Source organism: Manduca sexta, chromosome 20 (assembly GCF_014839805.1).
Source record: "Manduca sexta isolate Smith_Timp_Sample1 chromosome 20, JHU_Msex_v1.0, whole genome shotgun sequence".
Lineage (NCBI taxonomy): Eukaryota > Metazoa > Arthropoda > Insecta > Lepidoptera > Sphingidae > Manduca > Manduca sexta.
The window spans coordinates 7,785,786-7,808,581 of NC_051134.1; the positions used below are offsets into that span (position 1 = coordinate 7,785,786).

General features: G+C 36.0%; 1 protein-coding gene and 1 pseudogene across 1 annotated transcript; both read right to left on the reverse strand.

Annotated features, from left to right (window-relative positions):
- Positions 1-1,133: 1,133 nt before the first annotated feature.
- On the reverse strand, positions 1,134-7,068 carry LOC115446287 (fibrillin-1). The gene is made up of 8 exons (XM_030172888.2): positions 6,824-7,068; positions 6,376-6,514; positions 5,334-5,426; positions 4,391-4,439; positions 3,885-4,191; positions 3,287-3,467; positions 1,850-2,914; positions 1,134-1,338 (listed from the first exon to the last, which is right to left on the reverse strand). The coding sequence occupies exons 2-8, from the start codon at positions 6,498-6,500 to the stop codon at positions 1,176-1,178; spliced, it is 1,983 nt and encodes a 660-aa protein (XP_030028748.2). The 5' UTR covers positions 6,501-6,514; positions 6,824-7,068; the 3' UTR covers positions 1,134-1,175.
- A 4,865-nt stretch (positions 7,069-11,933) lies between these two features.
- Positions 11,934-17,893, reverse strand: LOC119189915 (annotated as a pseudogene).
- Positions 17,894-22,796: the final 4,903 nt, after the last annotated feature.

Here is a 22,796-nt window from a genome sequence, read left to right on the forward strand (position 1 = left end):
TATTTTTGAGAACGTTTTAAGGGCAACAATTTGTCATACATTATCGTTGCGTAACTTTAACTGTTTACACAGCACACGCAGCGCAATCTCTCAAAAGAAATAATTTTTTCCCGCTTTTGCAACATTTTTCATTGATGTTTCGCTCTTATTAGTCATAGCGTGATGTTATATAACCTATAACCTTCATATATAATTGGGCTATCCAACGCTACAAGAATTTTTCAATTCGAAACAATAATTTCTGAGACTAGTACGTTCCAATTCTTCAGCTTAATATAATATTAAGTAATATGGTAATCTGTTGGACGTTATTTATTTTAACAAGTAAAAACACCACTGAAAAAGTTAGAGGAAAGCAAGATTCACAATTTCGATTACAAGGACGACACACTTATTCTAGTTATTTTAGTTTAAAAACCAAATTATATAATATAATATCAGCTGTGTATTATATACTATCCCACTGTTGGGCACGGGCCTCTACTACTGAGAGGGAAAACCAAATGACTAAACTGATTTTTAAAACATTTCTACGGGACCAATTAAAGTATATCCTTCCAAATAAAATAATAATTTCTATATCGGTTAATAAATTATTGAATTTTGAGGTAACAAACATAAATAAAAATACATGGCGAATTGTGAACCTCCTCCTTTTTTCGAAGCCGGTTAAAAATAGATCATTAGTAGCATTTATATTAATGTTTTTATCAATTAAACAAAATGGTTTATACTGAATAGTACCTAACAAATAATATCGTTAATAATTAAATTCGATCGAAACTTTATTGGTATTATGTATTGTAATTTGTATCAATTTACTTGTGTTTATTATACTGTTTGTTTCCTGTACTATAATTAAATAAAATATAATAAGTATAAATCAACCAGCAGTAATATTTTGTATGTTTAAAGGCATTGTAAGTCTGTAGTCTGTACACAATAATTTTTAATTAAAATAATAATTCTAATTGATTTATTTTATTTTTAAATAAGATTTGCAGTTGGGTTTTGTTAATTTCTCGTTTTTGGGGTAGCATGTACTACAATGTTGAGGGCAGCCAATGTCCTCAGATTTTGTTATTTTAATAATACAAAAAATAACTCACATTGGGAAATAATAAAAAAAATAATAATATAAAATCACTGGATTTATTGATTTAATGCTTAATCGTCTACGCGTCTTTGTTTGGCAGGGCAGCGGATCTCCTGATACGCTTGACACAAATCATACGGCCCTTGACACCGGTGTCCATGTGGTAGCCTTCACTGCACACACACACGTTAGGCGCGCTGCAGACGCCATTCACACATCCACCAACACACACTGGCTTGCACCTGTAATGTAAATTAACTCAGCTGATGTTATGGGATAAGATACTGATGGTACCGAAATTCTGGCTTTTATCTCTGTAGCAGTAAAGACTGACAAAAGACTGACAAAGACACAATACAAGCTCTTCTGATTATACAGGATGGATTTATGAGATGAGGCAGCAAGACAGCTACAAGAAAACTTTCTTAAGAGCCTACCCATGAATTATTAATCATAAAATCTGTATTCACAGATTTTGAAAAGGCAAACAGCAAGAAAATTGGCATTTCGTGCAAAATCTTTTTTGATGCCACTCGATTTATAAGGACCAAAAAACTATGGGCATACTTTTAGGCGTCAAAAATTGCAAAATATTTGCTTACATTTCACAACATTGTATTCAGGGTCGATTAATCTACATTCAACTTAACAGTTTTATTATACAGAAATTTATTAATTCAATAAAAATATGTAACTATTGTCCTTCACCCCTATTCCCTATTCACCCCAATAAAGTTAGTGCATCAAGTTTACCTGGATCCACTGGGGTCGGAGTGATCAACGACGTAGCCACGAAGGCAAGAACACCGGTTATTCCCAACACACTCGCCATTCACACACGGTGGGGAACAAACAAACTGCTGACCGTGTTGCTGGTAGTCAGTGCCGTAAGGGTTGAAGAAATTAGGAGACTGATTGGTCGTATGCTCCTGTGGATAACCTCCTTGCACAGGATATAAATAGTTGGGTTGACTGGGCGATGGACTATTGTAGGACGGATTAACTTGATAACTAGTTAAATTAGAACTAAGTTGGGAAGGGCCGTTCGGGTAATAAGTATCGGGATTGACGTTGTTTGGTTGAGTGTACCACGGTTGGTTAGATGTGGTATTCCTCTGGTATGGGTACGGGCCAGGTTGGTTTACCGATGTGTTGTTCTGTGGGCTGAAATATGGGTTGGGATACATAGGTTGATAGAATACACCAGGTCGGAAGGCAGGTTGTTGGCCAGGGTAATATTGATTGGGGTAAGTAAGATTTGGTTGGTAGTAACCCGGCCGGAAATAGTAGTTTGGCATATAACCTGGGTAAGTTTGATTTAATGGGTGGCCTTGAGGAGGATATTGGCCGGGTTGATAACCTGGCTGGTATCCAATATATCCAGGATATCCAGGATAACCAGGGTATCCTGGTTGGTTGGGCTGATACGGACGTGACCCGTTGGGTGAAGAAGAATTGCCCAGTAGATTTTCAGATGCAGGGGGATTGTAAGGGTATCCTATAGGTTGGACTATGTAGTCTGGTTGAGAACCGGGATACTGGTTCGGGTACTGATTTTGACCAGGATAAGCGGGATTTTGAGGGTAAGGATAGTAAGGACGACTGCCGGGGTAGTCCGGTCTGAAGTGTGGTATTGTAGAGTTCTGACTTGGTTGTTGGTTTGGATTGTATGGCACATTGGTTTGGTTTCTGGCACCAGGATATCCAGGATATGGCCCTGGCTGGTTAATCGGCTGTTGTGGTCCTTGCCCTGGTATTAAGTTAGAAGAAGACGCACATATATTTGGTCCCACGCATACTTCATTAGGTCTGCAACCGCTGTAACAGAAAATATTTATATTCAAAATATTCAGAACGTACGCATATATTATGATAACTTTTTTGTTGTAGGTATGTGTAAAAAGAATTACATATGATATATGTCAAGTAAAAATATTTAAAAAGCATGATTTGTGTACTCCTAATTAACATCACGTTTTTAATCTGTATCTTTACGGATGGACAGCTTCATGAACTTTATAGCTTCAATATTAAATTATAACATCAAACTCCTGGACCTTGTTCTTTTAGTTTCATTTTTTACCTTTTGTTTTATTTAAAATGACTTATTGTAGGGTGAGCCTAATCCTATCAACCAAAATGAAATGGAATATCTCGTTAAGATTAGTGTAATCTTTTGAATGAACTCACTGTCCGCATTGAGAGATACATTCTCCGCGAGCATCTTTGTTATAACCCTGATGGCAACGACAGTCGTTAGGTGCCACACAGTCTCCATTGTTGCATCGGTCACAAACTGGCTTGCATGATCCCTGAGGCGTGGACTGATACCCAGGTCTACAGTGACAGATATTAGGTCCGGTGCAATCACCTGAAATGTAGTACAATCGTGCCAATATGTTATGCAGAGATGCAATTAGTATATAATGTTTGCTGCATCTTGCCATTTTCATTTAGGGTAAGTAGAGCCTAGTTGGTTGTGGAACGGACTGCCGAGACGAATGTCCGCAGGTTCAAACCCCAAAGGCACACACCTCTGAATTTTCTAAACTTATGTGTGTATTCTTTGTGAAAACGGTGAAGGAAAATATCGTGAGGAATCCTGGATACCTGAGAAGTTCTCAGTAGGAATTTTGAGGGTGTGCGAAGTCCACCAATCCGCACTTGGCCAGCGTGGTGGACTAAGGCCTAACCCCTCTCAGTAGTAGAGAAGGCTCGTGCCCAACAGTGGGACAGTATATAGTACAGAGCAGATATTATTATATTATCTATCAGTCGAAGATCATACCGAATCCCCCACAGTTTTCCCGGCAGGACGCCATGCAATATTTGCCATCCAGATCCAAGCTATATCCATCGTGGCAGATGCATTCTCCACCGGCACACTGTCCGTTCTGACATCCTATTGGGCAGGTGGGGACGCATGCTCCGAGGTGGTTTCTCACGTGGTCAGGGTAGCAGGTGCAAGTTTCTGGCGCCGTGCATATGGAATTGACGCAGTCTTTTGTGCATACGGGGTCGCAGAGTTTATGGTTGTGGATGTTGCGCTCGTACCCAGGGCAGCACGTCCTGATCACGCTGAGGTCAGGCCGGGACTGTGGGAGGTGAACCATTAGTTAGTCATACTTTGCAGGTTAAATTTACTAGCTAGTAATTCCTCGCACTTTATATCAGGGCATCCCTCAGAGTAGGTAATATTTTTTTTGCGTCCAATCAGCAGTGCTAATAAGAGAAATAGTCTTTATCTTACAAAGTTTTACCTATAGATATTTTAGTTTTTTTGTGGATTCTTACCCCGTTTCCTGCAGGCACGTGACGCGGGTCTTTCACTAATGATGCGGTCCTAGAAAAAATAATATAAATATTTAATATTGGTGGACCACCCTCACCTGCAATTGTGAACAAATTTACTTATTAGGTTTCTTGTAGGGGGTTGGATTTTAATTAGACATGTCAGTGGTAAATGCTGTGTTTACCTATTAGTAGCACACATCAGATGCTGTATCTTATTGTTTTATTGTATCGAATAATATAATATATAGGGCTGTTAGTGAATATTATTACAAATAAATAAATAAATAAGTTAGCGTGACTGAAGATGGCCCGGTTCCTGTCATGGCCTACCATCGATGTTTTTGTGTCTTATTGCGAAAACATACGATTATTTCTTGTCCTTTGACTATTAAATTTTATAGTATACAGCGATATGTTGCAATTTAATCAAAGATTTTCTTTTACGTATTTTGAAACGATTTCATGAAGATTTTAAATTCAAATGGATATTTTTATTTTAAATACAAATATCCATTTGAATTTAAAATCTTCATACTGATACGTTACTTTACTGATAATAGGTGATACTTGTTAGGCAGATCAAATATTTGATGTATTTTGTTAATTCAATATCAACTTTATACATAAACTACACCAAGTCGATATTGATTGGCCGAGAGAAATTTCAATTCTAAAATTTTTTGCGGTCGACCAACTTAAACAAAACTTTCCTTTATAATTTTTTTTTAAAACTGGAATGTTAGGCCAGGAACATCTTGTATAATGATTTCTGATTATGCAAATGTTAGACATTTAAATAAACTATTTCACGAATTTTATCCTGGTTTTTTTACTATAATTTTCTCCTGACGTTTCGAATTACAGCTTTCATGGACACGGAGGGAGGAGTTTGGATCTGGGTAGACAAAACAAAAGTAAAGAAAAAAAAAGATTTATCACTTACGGCACTTCTTTAAAACAGACTCCTACTGAGTTTTGCCCGTAGAGCGTTGCATTCTGCTGCACCGTGCCTTGTTGAGTGCTGTTGCCGAATAGACTGAAAAAAAAAGATGTTTTCTGTTGAAATAGATATACTATACTAGCAAGCGCGGCTCATTGGTATCGTCATATATAGTTTTACTAGATTTTGCTTCTCCCCCGTTAATGAGTTTTCCGGGATAAAATCTCGCTATATATTTCGGGATAGAAAGTATCTTATACCAAACTTCATAGAAATCCTTGGGTAGTTGTTGAGTTTATCGCCTTAAGAACGAACTCTGTATTATATTTCTTAGAATTTTTAAGAGGAACATTATCCTCATTCGTGATTGTTGCGTAACTTCAATCGTTTACGCAGCGCACGCAACGAAAGTTCTCAAAAGGAATGAATTTCCCCATTTTTGCATAAATTTACTTTTCTTCTACCTTTCCTCAATAAATTGTCTGGCTATTCAACACAAAATTAATTTCAATTCGAATCAGTACTCTTCTAAAAAAACTCTTCAGCTCTATATAATAATATAAGGATAGAGCCATCATAGGACGCAGCTAAACGAACACTACCAGGTAAGTGGCACATAATGGGAGAAAATTACACTCCGCTTTATCAGGGCATAGCAAAGTGACCTCATTGTGCCTGATGGTGAGCGGAGTGGGGCGCAAATATAATGTCGATCGACGAGTGATAATTATTCCTTGCCAGTTGACATAGTTATGCCGGCCGGTAACCGAATAAACACAGGCTGATCTCGGAACTTGGACTACTATGGCGGGTTTTACACTTTCTATACAGAAATGTGAATATGGTTATCTCAATTCTGATTATAATATTTCAAACCGGCCGGCACAATTGTGTCGATTAGAGAGGGAAAATCCCATCTTGTCAATCGATATCTAAACGCCATTCCACCTACTGTCAAATGATGTGGCGTCACTTTAGAAAAAAATCATAGCGACATCTAGCGGCTTAAAATAAATTTATCTCTTATAAACAAATGACAACTAACCTGACAAAGTTCTCGCCGGCACGGTGTTGATACCCTTGCCCTCCGTAACCGCCCTTCACACCTGATTTCACGTATTGTGCGCTTGCGCACCCTATCAAAAGGGCGCATAGAAGAACTACCCGCATTTTCGCTGTAATAACTGTAATAAAAACACATATTTTAAACAAACGCTTTTTGAATATTTCATATATACGAACGATCGCCTAACTGGCTGCAACTCATCAAAAACGGGTTTTTTCTATAAATTAAAATAAAAGCATTGTAATTCGCACTTCCAGGCGAGGATTCCAGAAAAGGGATTGTAATTAATTCAAAGGATATTCAGGGATCAAAATAAGTATGAAGGTGTATTCATAAGAAGCAAACTAAACCATTACATTACACTCTTTAGTACAATTGGACAAATTATAAGTAAATTAGTGTAAAAATGACATAATGGTTTACTTACGTATCGTCAGGGTCAAGTGATCTCAGCTGCGGACAGCACTACACTGATATCATAATCTCAGCTCATGCTTATTTGTTGCTTGTGAAGATAGAACTCTTAGTACATAGGAGGTTCTGTAGATACGTCGAATGAGCAATATGGTATGGATGGCATGTCATTGTCATACGGCGTCAACCATTTTTTTTTATTGCTTTGAATGATGAGACGAGCTTCCGTTCGCCTGATGGCAAGCGATACGTCCGCCCATTAACAGTAGAAAAACCATACAACACCATGTATTACAAAGCATTGTTTGGTATTCATTAGCGCTCGCCATCCTGAGACATGAGATGTTAAGTCTTATTATGTCCAGTAGTTACACTGGCTACGATGTCTTATTATGTCCAGTAGTTATACTGGCTACAATCATATGCAATACCATAAAATACTGCTTATTAAAATATTAACTTGATGTAAGATCGGACACAAAAGTAGTTGAATAATATCATAACTTTAAAAAGCTTCTGCATATCAACTTTAATTAAAATATTCTCTTTTCTTTATCTAAAATAAAGTCAAAATGGAAGTTAATTTTACTACAGGTCAACAAGGATATAAAAGTTTAAAGGAGATTTTAAAATCTTAATTAGTGCAATTACTTTTGCGATTAATTGTACATACTCTAAAGTCGATACGGGATCGTATATTATATTAATTCAATGGAAATTTCAGCTCGTTTTCGCTTGTCAATTGCTGTGTGTTATTGACTTTAAATAATATGGCACAGTAGCGAAGATGCTTGCCTACAACCGTTAACGCTTCCTATACCATATATTTTGCATTACCTATATACTGGTTACTATTTTTGGAGTAGATGACTTATTAAAATTAAACAATGTTTTCGTACAATTTTTTCATGTATTTATCTAGCTTAACTAGCAATTTTAATAAGTCACCGACTCCAAAAATGAAAACCAGTATACACTATTCAAACAAACAACAAATATATAAACCGTTTTACTGTCCAAACAAAAAACAAATGCAAAGCTCTACGTTTTGTGTTTTTTGTTTTGTTTGGACAGTAAAATGGTTTATATATTGATAAAAGAACCCTAATTCTTAAGAAGTTGAGATGTCATCAATGAGGATAACGTATATCGAAATTAATGTACATACAAATAACATTTCATAAGAAGTATATGCAAATACGAAACACAAGTTATAGTTCAAATACGAAACGATTTGTAAAAGTATTTTCTTTTGTATTTGTTGTCTTCAAAGATTTTGCCTTCGCTACGAATCTAATATTTAATTCTGTATAAGAATTATTAACCATACCCGAATATGGAAGTCATAGAATTACGTTCTGTTAATTCGCGTGCGACGTTAGATCGTATATCAATAAGGTAAATAAATATACTGCCTCGGTGGCGTAGTTGTATTGCATGTCCGGTACAATAGCGCTCTGAGGTCCTGGGTTCGAATCCCGGGTCGGGCAAAGTGATATTTGGGTTTTTCTGCTCAGTATCAGCCCGGAGTTTGGAATTTGTGCCCGATATGGCGATAGGCTCGCCCCCTATCACATCATGGGACGAAACATACTTGGCGAAAAGTGGGTGCCCTAGTTGCGCCTCTGCATACCCCTTCGGGGATAAATGCGTGATGTTATGTATGTATGTATGTAAATAAATATAAGGACGAAAAAAATATTTTCTTCCGACGTTTCGTAGACTGCAGCTTTCACACTGGGCTGCCAGACTTCAAGACACTGTAAGCTCATTCTGGGTAGATCGAGCATTCAATAACTAAAAAAAATATAATTTTCTATAATTGTAAAATATACTAAATTCAGATATTGTAACTTTGACTTTTTGGACGATCAACATCTCATTCTCTTTCATGACTACGAAGGCAGCAAACCACGTTTTACAATAATGCAAAACTGTATGCTATATAAAACAGTTTAATCATTATTGTTACCATCTTAACGAAGATAATTAAGTATTGCTTTTGTATTATGAGAATAACAAATGATTAACGCTTGCGAGGTAACCTTGTTATAATTAGTCATAATAATATTGTTTTCATTTAAATGTTAATATTTTTATCTCTACCCTATTTGTAACTCTAGTGCTATAAGTATTGATTCATGATTCAAAACGCCTGCAAATGTCAAAATTTTATAATCAATTGTAAATAACATTATATTACAATGAAGATAGAGTACATATTTGTTTAGCTTTTTAAGAATCCAATGTCATGAGTCGAATTAGTCGTTCTCTGATCCCCTTTGGGGATATGGCATGAGGGTATCAGAAGAATTATGATTGCGCTACTGGTCTTGAAAATAATAGATACCTATTAGGTAAAGGAAGAGTATTAAGATCTTCTATAAATTGTGTGACTGCCTCGGCAGCGTAGTTTTACTGCATGCGGTTTATGGCAGCGCGCTGAGGTCCTGGGTTCGAATCCCGTGTTGGGCAAAGTGATAATTGGGGTTTTTTGCTCAATATCAACCCGAAGTCTGAAATTCGTGCCCGATATGGCGATAAACTCGCCCCCTATCACATTATGGGATGGAACACGCTTGGCGAAAAGTGATAGCCCTGGTTGCGCCGCTGCATATTCGTTGCAGATAAATGCGTGATTGTATGTGTGTATAAATTTTATTAGCTGTACTAAATGCAATTTTAGTATATCACCTCATATTGTTTTTTTGTAAGACACAGACAGACTGTATGGCCCATTTATGCTGCAAACAAATGTATTTATCATAAGATTACCACTTCAAAAAGAACATTTTAACCTGGGTTCACACGGCATTGTCCGGCACGCTCTTTGCAATGTACGTCTTAACGAATATATAGTGATATATACGTTTCCATAGAACCGTTCACACGTTGGTAATACTGCAAAAATGTACTGCATTTTTACTTTTAAACTTTAACGTATTCAGTTTGCAGTGGCACATAGAAGTGCGACTATTCGTATTCAATACGAATGAAAATCCTCCGTGAGAACCACCGGCTCATTGCACGTTTAAAATCGAACATTGCAAAACACGCGGAGGACAATGCAGTGTGAAACCAGCTTTAGACCCACGTTTAAATGAAAAAATTAAAGACATTCTGAAATCTATTACAGATATTAATTCACAAAAAAATATATTTCATAAAATAGATGCTGATTTATTATGTTTACGCGAATGTTAGACATTGAAATTAAACTAATTTTTGGATTCTATCGCGGTTTTAGTATTTTTTATTTTCTCCCGACGTTACCAACAGCTAAAAATTTAAAAAAGTTGTATGATTGTAAAATGTAGGTAGATATTGTAAATTTGACTTTACGGATGAACAATAACTCAGTCCCCCCCCGTGACCATGAAGGCTGCAGTCTTCGAAACGTCGGGAGAAAATAAAAATACTAAAACCGCGATAGAATCCGAAAATTAGTTTAATTTCAATAAAATAGATACTTGTTTTACCCCTATGACGTCATTTGCGTCGGACGTCTATACACCTTATAAAAATCGCAGAAGGTCGCTGGATGCGGGCCGCTTCCAATAAGTCGATCTGGAAATCTTCGTGGTAGGCCCATGTTCAGCAATGGACATCCGGCTGATGATGATTACCCCCATATGTAATTAGGGATTACTGTTCACTACTACTAGTTTTTCATTAACTTTATGTCCAATATCAAATGTCTTTTTATATAAACAACTTTAAGTAATAATTAAATATTCTCATGTACCACTCATCATAAATGCAACTATGTTCGCCTACGTATTAAAGCATTTTATTTTCATTAATTTTTATTTTACTGTGATTTTATACGTCTTTCTCCAATTACTAAATGTATTCGTTATTATATGATTAAACAAGTAAATAATGAGATACGAGTACCCATGCTCTCTAACCCTGATAAGTTATCAATGTTTATAGATTCCACGAAACTTGCATTCTGTTTGTTCACGTTTTCTTTTGTAATTGAACGGTAGAGCGGTTATGTAATTACATCAAATATTAATATATTTATTTTTATTTAATATATCACACATTTTAACAGATATTTTGGTAGGTACTCATATACAAACAGATTGTAAATGTGTTACATCAATAATTTGTCCTGTATAAATGACATCTAATTATTATCAGACCTACTTATAAACTTGTTTTAGCGTTAAGAGTTGGTTAAGAATTGCTTCAATAGCTGTCAACCGGTTTTCTAATTTAAACCTTATTAAGAGGCAAAATGGAGGGTTTTGACTTACAGCTGTTCAAGTAAATTTGTGTTTCAACCAAGCATAGCTTTGCAAAAAGTTTATAAGTTTATGTTTATGAACACTTTCGAAACGACACGGATTTTTCTATAGATATTTTCCATTCCTGTGGCACAAGGCGTTTTACACCTGGCCATAAATCAATATTTTTCTTTGTCGCACTGTTAACAAGAAATGCACAAGATGTTTTAGACCTGGTTTCGCACTCAACGTGTTAATAGAGAGGTGGATATGTCATTACAATGCGCAATTTGTAGAGTTGAAATCGTCCTAATTGGGAAGCTTGCATTCATTATGCGTAATTACTAGCTGTCTTTTTTATACATCTCTTTCACGACACGCGCCAAGAATGTGTGCGGAATAATTTTTGTTTCATTAGTCGGGAATGACATATGTGTACTTATAACATTGGCTGGTTTCGGAATTTCATTTAATGTTAATTGCACATTTATCTCGATGTTTAGATAAAATGTAAGTAAAATATAAACTAATGTATAAAGCCAGCTTGTATACTCTCTCTATAAGAAAATCTCCTTGCTTTCTTTCGAGGATCCGACTGGGTGGATACAATTTAACTAGTTTTACCAAGAAACAGAGTGAAAACACTATTCCTTCAAATTTAAAAAGACTTACAGCGGCGCATTATGAGAATTTATGTCCTATATCTCAAGGTGATGAGAGCAGTACACTTTGCGGTGCTCGTATAAAAAAAAGTACCACACACTTTTAAAATAAGTACTTGATGTTGTTGCTATTGTATAATATAGGTATTATCACTTGCGACAGCACTATATCGCTTTTCACAGGCAAGCGGCTTGCTCCTGTTGTCATTCAGTAAAAAAAGAATAGTGTAATTTAAACTGTATGTATTCAATTTCTTATAATAAAATACATTAAAATTTCACACAATAAATTCTTTGGTACATTAACACAAATACAATTTACTACAACGCCATCTATCGGTATAACTTAAAACTAAGACGGATTTACTAGTGTCGCGGTCATAATTCCGTCACGGCTTCACCGTTTAGGGTTAAGATCTCTATGGCATGTTCCGAAGGCGGCCGCCAGCACGGTATTTCAGCGTATAGTGGCTCCGAGGTTGTTGTATCAATAACATCAAGCTTCGCCTCGCATTTCAATGATTCTAATGTAGAGTCTCGAATGGTGCGCTGTATGTGATGTAGTTCGCCACAATCGCTCATAGATGGCGCTAAAGAACAACGAGCTTCCATTGGTACAAAATCGTGACTCCGCCGCGGCAAATGATCATAGTGACATTCCAAAATGCCTGCAAATTAGTTCAAAATCTTTAGAATAAGAAGCAAAGGTATAATATGATTTCGTTTTAAGAGAATAAAAATAAAAATAGATCAGGTAAATCAGTCGTATAAAAGGTGCTAGATGTATTAAACAGCTTATAGAAATCACATTTGTTTACCTACATTTTTATAATAAATTAAAATTTACCTCTGAAGTTTTCCAGCATAATAGGTGAAATAGTTTGTACGACGACGGGCCTCATAAATTGTTTGAGATTTCTGTCCAATGTCGATATTGGCTGATAATGACATTTTTCTGACATAGGCGGTTCTGAAATCAGTAGACATAATATAGACACAAGCAAAATAATATAATACTTTTTATTTCGTTAATATAATAGGTTTTCGAAAATGTATAATTTTTGGACGGTAAGTACTTGAATCCTGAACCCAAAATTATATTTTTCGTCCGTCTATTTAGAAACTAAAGGTAAACATAATGTTTATCCACAAAAATTATGGTTTCCGTGAGACTTTCATTCACGCGGATGGAGCCGCTAATAAAAGGTAGCAAATTGTAATGGAATCGGAATAATTGTATGCCTCATGAGGGAATGAACTCATGACCTTCGCGTAATTAGCACGATGCTTTGACTAACTAAGTTAATGAGCATGTACTTGAAATTTTGCAGCGAGCACTGAGTATTAATTTAATTTATTTATGTCTCCAAATAGGCGAGCGGAGTTATAATTGTTTTGCAGTGCTTTTATTTCAATGTTCTGGGTAGTTCTTCTTCTGTTTGTATTACTAGCTATTGCCAATATAATATAGGTATAATAAAATATATGAATTAAAAAATAACATACCAGGCAAAGGAGTATGGAATATACTTCGAACATAAGGAGGCGGTGCGTCGCTGCCGTCTATCATGACTTGCATTCGAATATCATTTATCTTTCTAACATCTTCATATCGCGGCCTCCTGCACCTCTCTATCATGACTATCACTACAGCCACTGTTATCACGGCCATCATTACCCCACCAGCGATGCTTATCACCGATATGAGATCGATGGAGGTCCTCCCAGCCTCTTTCTCCCCCATCACAGCAGTGATATGCTCCGGTTCTGTCAAAATATGAAACGTTTCTTCATCCGTAGGATCTTCTGTGGTTACTTTGTAATTTGTTAGCATTTTAGTATGGTTAGATTTTTTCAACCACCACTTTAGTTGTTTGTTTTGTTGCGATTTTAGTTATGTTTTTCGATCTGTTATATGCTTATGTACAGGATTCGATTTTATTGTCACCGGAGTAGTGCTAACAATTGCATTGGTTAATAAAGTCTTTTTATCAGTCGTCTGTATAGTGTTAAATGAAGAGACAGCCGAAGAGTTAGATTTTTTAACGTAATCTTTCTCAATCATGCTATTAGTTTTGTTAATTTCTTTTGAAGATGAATCCTTTAAGGTTGCTTCTTGAGAGGGTATGTCTTTTACTAAGATCTCGTCTAGCTTTGTATTTCTAATTGTTGTAGTTGCCATTGTTTTTACTGTAGCCGGCGTTGTATAGATATACGTTGACATTGGTTTAGTAAATCCTTCCGTCGATTTATTGTAGGACTTCATCGTTGTGTTAGTTTTTTGCGCTATAAATGATGCGGTTGTCAAAGCAATTTTTTTGAAAGTTGCGTAAGACACTGATGTTGGTATTATAGATACTATTATGGTCTTTGGTGTAGTATTTGTTGTGAAATCTTTGTTAGTGGCAACTCTATGTTTTAAAACATCATAGGTTATCTTTTTCGCCTCTATTGGTTCACCTTTTTGTGCTGGTTTGATCCAAATTTCTTTTGGTTTAAATTTGGTCGTGGTTGAAACCTTCAACGTGGTATCTGGTTTCTTTGTTGTTTCTGTTTTTGTTTCTTTAACTATTAAGGCTATAACTGTTGTTTCCTTGGACGTTGTAACTGTTGTTGGTTTAGTTGTTTCACTATTAACTGCAGTCAGTTCAGTAGTTGGACTTAACTTTATGGTTGTAGATGTTGTAGAAACAGTTGTGACTGCATGTTTTTCAGTGGGTTTAGGTCCAGTTAATGGTATAATGGTAAAAGGTGTTGTCACATGTGGTGTCGTCATCTTTTCACGAGTTATAGTCGGTGTGGTTGCAGTTTCTTCGTTTGTCCCATTTATATTAAAATTTGTGGAGGCATACGTTTCTTTTTTGTCTTTTATAATATTTTTAGATGCGACAGTAGGTATCATTTTGACTTCTATACTTGGTGCAGTAGGTTGTTGTTGTAGTATGATTTCAGTTTTATTATAAACTGGAGTTGTCTGTAGGCTCTCTGTTACGACTGGCTCAATGGCTTTCGTAATCGATACCAATACAGGTTGTTTGTGTGATTCAGTTGTTGTTTGAAATATTGTTTTATGGCTTTCAGTGGTAGTTTGAACGACTTCGGTAGTCTTTTCGCTAGTCATAGGAGAAGTTATTTTTGTAGAAGCGATAGTAGGAGCTATAGTAGTAATTGCTACCGATGTGGTTGCTGTTGTAGATGTAAAAGCGGGCAATATGGCAGTAGCTTTAGCAGTGGTTTTAGTTTCAGTTGTAGCACTAACAGTGGTTGTGGAAGGTGTAGGCATGGAAGAAGTTTTAGTGCTGGTATAGTTTATTAGTGGTGCTTCTGGAGTAGCAGCTGTTGTTGTCGTCGTAGTAGTTACGCGGAGCTCACAACTGAAACATGTTAATAACAGCGTTATTACGAATACGTCAACGTCTATCTTCTTTTAAATAAGGAATAATATTAAAGGAATTCGATAAAATTAATCAAATACTTAAAAATAAGTTACAGTAAGAATTCAGTTATTTATTATTTTACGTAAACTAATTGTAATAACATTAATATAAAGTGGCCACCCACCTCTCACCTTGCCATCCGCGTTGGCAGTGGCACTCGCCTGTGACCGGGGAACATTCCCCATGCTGGCATCGTGGACATTCGTTCACACAATTAGGTCCCCATCTGTTTTGTGGACAGTCTGAAAAAAGATATTGCAGGAACAATATTATTGCTTGGCAATATAGGGAAATGCAAGATGAACATGCATGGAATGAAGGGAAAAGGAATGGATTGCTTCTTGATCTGAGTAAATTCAAGTAAATTTTTAGGAAGATAGAACTTCTTAAATCGAATAAACAATAGAGAAAGCACATAACATCGCCAGAAGATTACATCGGTAGGTAAAATATTAATTCATGTAGAGACACAGATATTCTTACGATTCAAGATGCTGTAAGGATCACTGGTAATGTGAAGTGACTGTTAAAAGATATTATGATTATGATTGAAATCATTATGATCAGTTGCAGGATGTCTGATGCTGAACATGGGCCTTCCCAAAAATTCCAGATCAACTTATTGGAAGCAGCTCGCACCCAGCAACCTCTTATGACTTTTATTAGATCATTATTGTATTAAGCCACCAAGGAGGTGGACAGAATATTTAAAATATTTAGTTCTTACTCGAGCAGAAAAATAGTAATCTTGTTTTGGAGGCTCCATTATTTTTAGTTTTAAAATTAATGTTATCAGTCCAATTAATTAGTTGCATATGTCACCGCAACATGGCGATGTTTATTTTATTTTCATTATTACTTTGTTAATGAACAGGTCGTTTTTGATTGCCAAACGTGAGCGCTTGGAGTTGGAATTTAGACTCCGACCGGCAAAAGGAGAGTTGGAGATAGTAATACCTATGTAAATCTTGGACTTACCTTCGGAACATCTGGGTCCAGTCTTCCCATTGGGACATATGGGAACACAGGAAACGTCCCTCATTTTGTATCCTGGACAGCACACCGCCACTTCTGCTGTCCGTTCTTCGGTCTGAAATGCAGTTTATTGTAAAAAATAATTATAATTATCAGTCCTTTATAATATGGTGCACTACAGCTTAATACGGGCCGCACTACTGCAAAGACTATTTAAGTCTTAGTTACTCAGACCTATAAATTAAAATAAAATTATTTGTAAGTCACGTAAGCGAATATAGTTGCACTTATGAGAGGTTAACATAAATTATAATAATTGTTATTACAAATAAGAGTTACTTATATTCTAACCACGGACATTTAATATTAAAAGTAAAAGTGAAAATAACTACAAGAGGAGTTGCCGATCTCTACCGGTGAGGATATAGGTCCTAAAAAGCCCTTTTAGCAAGACTCTTTGTGATACTTAATATTATAAAGCCATTTAAAATACTTAAAGGATACTTTGGACAGGCGAAGCTTTATGTAAATAGTCGAAGAGCATAAGTCAATAAATTAAACCGATTTCTAAGAATGCAGTTTAATTAACGTCGTTGACAGCCCTTTTACAAACGGTCTAGTTTTTCTCAAGGATTGTTTATTTAACAGTTAGAATGATCATTATGTGTAACTAGGGTAAAGCTTGCGACTTTACCTGGGTGAAAGACCTATCCTAGTGTTATAATCCTTCTATGTGCTTGTTCATGATGATAATTATTCTACATATTAATCCAGGGCTTGATCTATCTGTATGCTGAATTTGTTCAACTATTCTCGCGTTTAATTCCTACAAACATTCAAACTTCCAAAGATCTCTATCAAAATCAGCATTAATAATATTAGAAAAATTGTCATCTTTTGGATAACGGACTTTCAACCATACCTCAAGCCGAGTAAGGTCCCTCATCTCGGTGTTCCACTTGGAGCATCGTGGTGGCATGGAGAAGCACCATTCGTAAGTACGGACGGACATCGGCGCGCGGTACTTCACCCTCTTTGTTATGTTGTACCTGTAACAGATGCTAGGAACTCAGAACTAGAAGAACAGGCATTATGCCAGCATAAATTTAAACCCCATTACACGAAAACTAACATCAACTTGAAGATTGAATTACAAAGTATGGCAGTATGCATTTGTTATACTGAGGTATTAATGGCTGTTCCAAAATGTACAAAAAGTCAAATTTAAATTTCTAACCTTCGCGTAAACATAAAAAATCATTGTAAATTAGACTAGTTACAACATCATTTATTCCAGATCACAATGGCGCTGGCACTGCTCTTCGTAGGCATAAATAGGCACACAGATGTAGCATGTCGCAGAAACAATTTGGCTTAGTTTTTACGACTGACCTGATTTCAATTGTTCTATATAACACTATCCCATATGTGACAAAAATACACATAAATGGTTTTAAGCCTGTTAAGTTCATTACAAAATAGTTGTTTTGAAGATACCCTAATTAGATTACATAATACCACTTACTTTTGTTTGACCATGCACACGTTGGGTCCGTTTAGTGTGGTCACCTGCATCACCATCGCGGCCATCACTACGACAATCGCAAACCACCATTTTGTCCACACACTCTTCAAATTCACTAACACCATCGTTTTCGGCGCAGCACTGTTCACTCCGGTCCGTATCGTTTCAAATCACTTTTGTAAGTCATTTTTGTTTGTTTCTCATGCTATTTGCACCTTGAAAGAATTAAATATTTAGTACAAATAATATCAATATAAATATGTAAATATTCAGTCAAAAATTCATTCACATTTCCTTTCTCGCAACTCATTGTCATAACGTTGATACACCAACAAACAATGAATTAAGTTCTCAGCTGCCGGTCCTAAACGTACCAATAGACAGCATCCTTGTGGGGTCAACTAACTCGATCGGCATAGGGGAACGAAGAGGGACGGTTGTGTTAATTGTCATAACCGTTAGTGTCGGGCAATGAAGCAAATGCCATTAGTTTACGGAAAACCTTATTGAATAGGGCAAAGGATAGACAAACAATCAAATGCTCGACATCTCAGGATCAAAATTGCTTTTAAACTTTTTAAATTGGTTTATGAATTTTACGTGGGTCCTCACAATTTACCACACCTACACAGATTAATAATGTGATGATGTTTTATGAATTTCGCGATAGGAGTAATATAAAGAAGATAAATGAGTTAGTTAGTTAGAATATTCTACGTAATAGTAGCATAATACTTTGTAGATACTTTGAAAAAAAAAGCCACGCAATGTCACAGCGGATTTGACGCCAATGTCCGAACACGATACTGATAAATCTCATTTCCAATAAAATAAGGGTAATTTACATAACATTTTTGATAATGATAAAAAATATTAAATGCTTTCTTATAATATTTTTAGACGAAAATCATCAATTTTAAAGTATGTAGTGTAATATTGATCTCACTGAGTGTTGAAAACACAAGGACATAATTGCTTTAGGTAGACTTGCGCTGCAACTTGTATCAAATCGTAAAAAATACCTAATTTCGGCTTGATTTCTTTATCACTAGCTTTCGAGCTCGACTCTACGAAACTTTTAAGGCATAAATCTCATTGGAGATCTGCGTGACTTGCTAACAACCAGTCAAAAAGGAAGATCCCTCACTATTTATCAGGATACAAACTAAATCCAAGACTCACGGACGTATGTGGGTGGCATAACCTCATAATATAGCTTTCAAATGCTAAGTGTTTACGATCCTCAGCCAGCAATTGGGAGGCAGGATGCACTGATTGCCTCACCATAATCTACGCTGGCATCGACCTCTGAGTCGTCAGTCCTATTGATACCATTATCGCTTAAATTATTTTTCATTGTACGATGATATTGGCAATTGCGACAATTCAATATAAAATCTGCAGATGTATTGCAAATGATGTTTTGAAGGCAGATTTCTTTTAGTCTACGTTTTAAGTGGATAGCAAAGGCAGCGTACAGATGGCATTAATCGCTCCAGTAATTTAGCGACTTTTGTAGGAGAAAGACTCCACATGGGCAAAGCCGCAAGCAACACCTAGTTGTTTATATTTATCAATCAGATGTAACCCCGAACATCTATAATATTTTGTCAGGCCCCATTTATCGTAACTAGTTCTGATGGACCCCTCCTGCCCAACGAGCTGTTTCCGTCGCTCTATTATAAATGACTACATTCAAATCTATGCACATTAGCATTTGTCAAAAATTACGCTGATGCGATCTCGAAGGATTTATAGTCTTTGCCTAGGGTTTCTCGGCAACAATACGCCTACAGAGACTAAGAATCTGACCAAGATATATTTCGTTTGAGGGTTAGAAACAATCACGCCCACTCCGGCCACAAAGACTTCTGTAAAGTATTATTGACAGTGGATAGTGATGGGAATTATAATGACATCCAGCTTTAAGCTCGAAAAGTCTCTGGGAATGTTCAAACTATCATGAATCCACAATGAAATTTACTTTGACTTCGACTTTGTACATAATGTCTATTCAAGACATTGTTAGCTCATTCTGTGTAGAACGGATCGCGAGAAATTAAAAATTTTGTTCAATAAGAAAATGTATGTTGATATTCTTTTAATTTTCGACCAACACCGCAGTCCCTCGTGAGTATGACGGCTGCAAAGCTTCGCAACGTCGGGAGATAATAATAATATTATACTAAATCCCGATAAAATTCGAAAAATAGTTTTATTTCAATGTCTAATATTCGCGTAAACGTAACATAGCATTATGACTCTACACTTATAAATTACATAATAAACATTATCGACTCCTGGAGATGAGACCAAACCTAAACCAACCATAATATTTCAAGCTCCAACTATCACACTATGACCTCTATGAGCACTTCCATGCGAATAGCAAAAGTTTCATAATTTTTGATACTATAAAAACTATAGTTGCTAGAAAATTAGTTAATGTTGTGCTAACAACCCGTTGTCAAAGGATGTGGTCTATTTAGATACGCAATCTATTGCGCAGTTAATATTGTGGTATGAAAATTTCATTTATATCATAACTGTGAAAGTTTGTGAAGAGGTTGAGCCATTCATATATATATTCATTTTCGAAATTTATCTAGTATTAAAGAATTTGTTTATGATAATTTTGATTCTTGACTGACAAACACACTCACTGTTCCATTGCCTTCTGTTATTAATTTGACTGTGTAAATAATTTTTCGGATGTTATCGCGTTTTTTTATTTTTATTTTCTCCCGTTTCGAAGACTATGCAGCCTTCATGGTCACGCGGCGGACTGAGATGTTCGTCGTCTGAAAAGTCAAAGTTAGAATATCTACCTTCATTTTAATATTATACAATATTTTAACAATTTCAGCTGTTGCCGGTCCGATCTACGCAGAATGAGCTCATAGTATCATGAAGTTCGAGTGAGTGATATCAGCCCTGTATTTTGTATTATTATATACTGCCCATTGTTGAACACGGCCCTCCTCTACTGGGAGGGTTAAGGCTTTAGTTCACCTGGCTGGCCTAGTACGGGTTAGACTTCACAAACCTTCGAAATTTTATGGAGAATTTTCAGGTATGAATGTTTCCTCATGATGTTTTCTTTCACCGTTTCTCCATTTATACGTCAACTGAATTGTGATGTGTTTGGAAGATTAGTTTATAAAATATATTGAATTAACATATAAGGTACTTTTGATCGCAGCAATACGTTTTTCTGAGAATAGGAAGGTTTGTTTATATCGAACAACTGTAAGTCGAAAATACACTAAGGGTTCCGCATCCCATAAATTTAATCATGTTATTATTTGTCATAATCCTTATACTATACATTTTCAAGTTTGTGATGATGCATTTCGCTGTAATTGGGTAAAATTTTGGCACATAAATACCTGTTTCTGGCTTCGGCCATTTTAAATGTCCGTTTTTCTGGGATATAATTATACATATATAATATTTATTATAGGGGCACGGCAAAGTGGCCCCACTGTACCTGATGATAAGTGGAGTAGGGTCCAATAGAATGTCGACTGACGAGAGATGATTACCCCTCGACAGTCGATACAATTATGCCGGCCTGTTAGAACAGGATATATAATGGCTGATGCTGGAACGCAACGCATTTACGTGGGCCATTATGGCCGGTTTTAACACCTTGTGTACGGTAGTCGCAATCCGGGTGGATATAACATATATTCTGGCATCCATCCATCCTAATATTTTTGAGATATGTTGTATCCCAGAAAAATCCACATTTAAAATTTAATTACAGGAAAGCACTTTCTCATCGACATCGCTCTATCTTAAACCTAAGCCGGTCTCCGTAAATATTTCGCTACTATTACATTTCGATACCCTTTCAATGTTCTAATGGTTTAGATTTCAGTATGCTTGTCTAAAAGGAACCCTAAAAGTGAACTCTAATAAATTACACAGTTAACAGACAATTAAAACGAAGCAAACACGCATGCGCTATTTGGGCCACAATGCAGCAAACGTGGCACAACGGAAGATTAATTTTTAATGAGTATAACATGCCCGTCCGTTTGGTAATAACAAAAGTTAATTCAACAATTATAATCCATTAAGGAATTGAATGCTAGATAATGTGTTAGGGACTGAGAAATACTGTCACGAAATTGACCATTGTAGGAGAGAAGCGAATGCAGTCAATCTTGCTTTTGTGCTTGGGAACAATGGCGCTTATGTAGAACTCATCAGCTCCTGCAGGCCTGGTTGGGACAATCAGTATTTAAGTATAAGATGACTTCTGGCCGCACACACTCTTCATCTCACAATCTTTGGAGCCAATTTTTACTTTAAAGCTGCATACAGCACAGTCCATTCTCTATTAACGGTATGTATCACGAAAAGTCTAAGAAATAACAATATTTATCGAATGAGAATCCGAGACCAGACCTCTCTTCATTCCCCTGCCCTTTTTTCTATGATTGAAATTTGGGTGATAGAAGTACTCCGGTAAATACAAGACCGACAAAATTGGTTATTTAAATAGTAAAAAGTACCAGGCGATCATAAATATCAAAGAGTACAACCACACAATAGTAGCACACGCCAACGACGTACAATTGGGAACAACGTACCCAGTTCCGGTGCACAGTCGTGATTCTATCTGATAAGTGTTTGCTAACAACGGGTCTAGTATCGTCTTCAATTATGTTTCACTTTTAGTAATGGAACTAATAAAAAGTATTAACTATACCCATAAAAAACATTTAGGTATTTATTATCGTATTTACCTTGAAGGATCCTTTAAAATATTTAATATTGAAAATCAGAATAAGCTTCTCAATTATTAAGTAAAAATACCTATAAAATTATTTTATTTCAGACTTTAAATTATAAAAGTCTCCGAGTATACTATCATAACACTAAAGTAAATGATTAAGAACCGACCAATAGGAACTTAGAACTTTATTTCATATGAGGAATTAAGTTCATTCAATTCCATATCTTGTTCATTCAAGAGATTTGAACAATCAAGGTCAGTTCTTTTATGAACGAATCATCGTCGCTTATCTGATCCTTTACCAGATTGGCCTTTGGCATTGCGTTTCAGTAATTTAGATCCCCACTCGACACATTACAATTTCTATAGTAGTTTAATTGGTATTTTTATTGAAGTTCAAAAGAA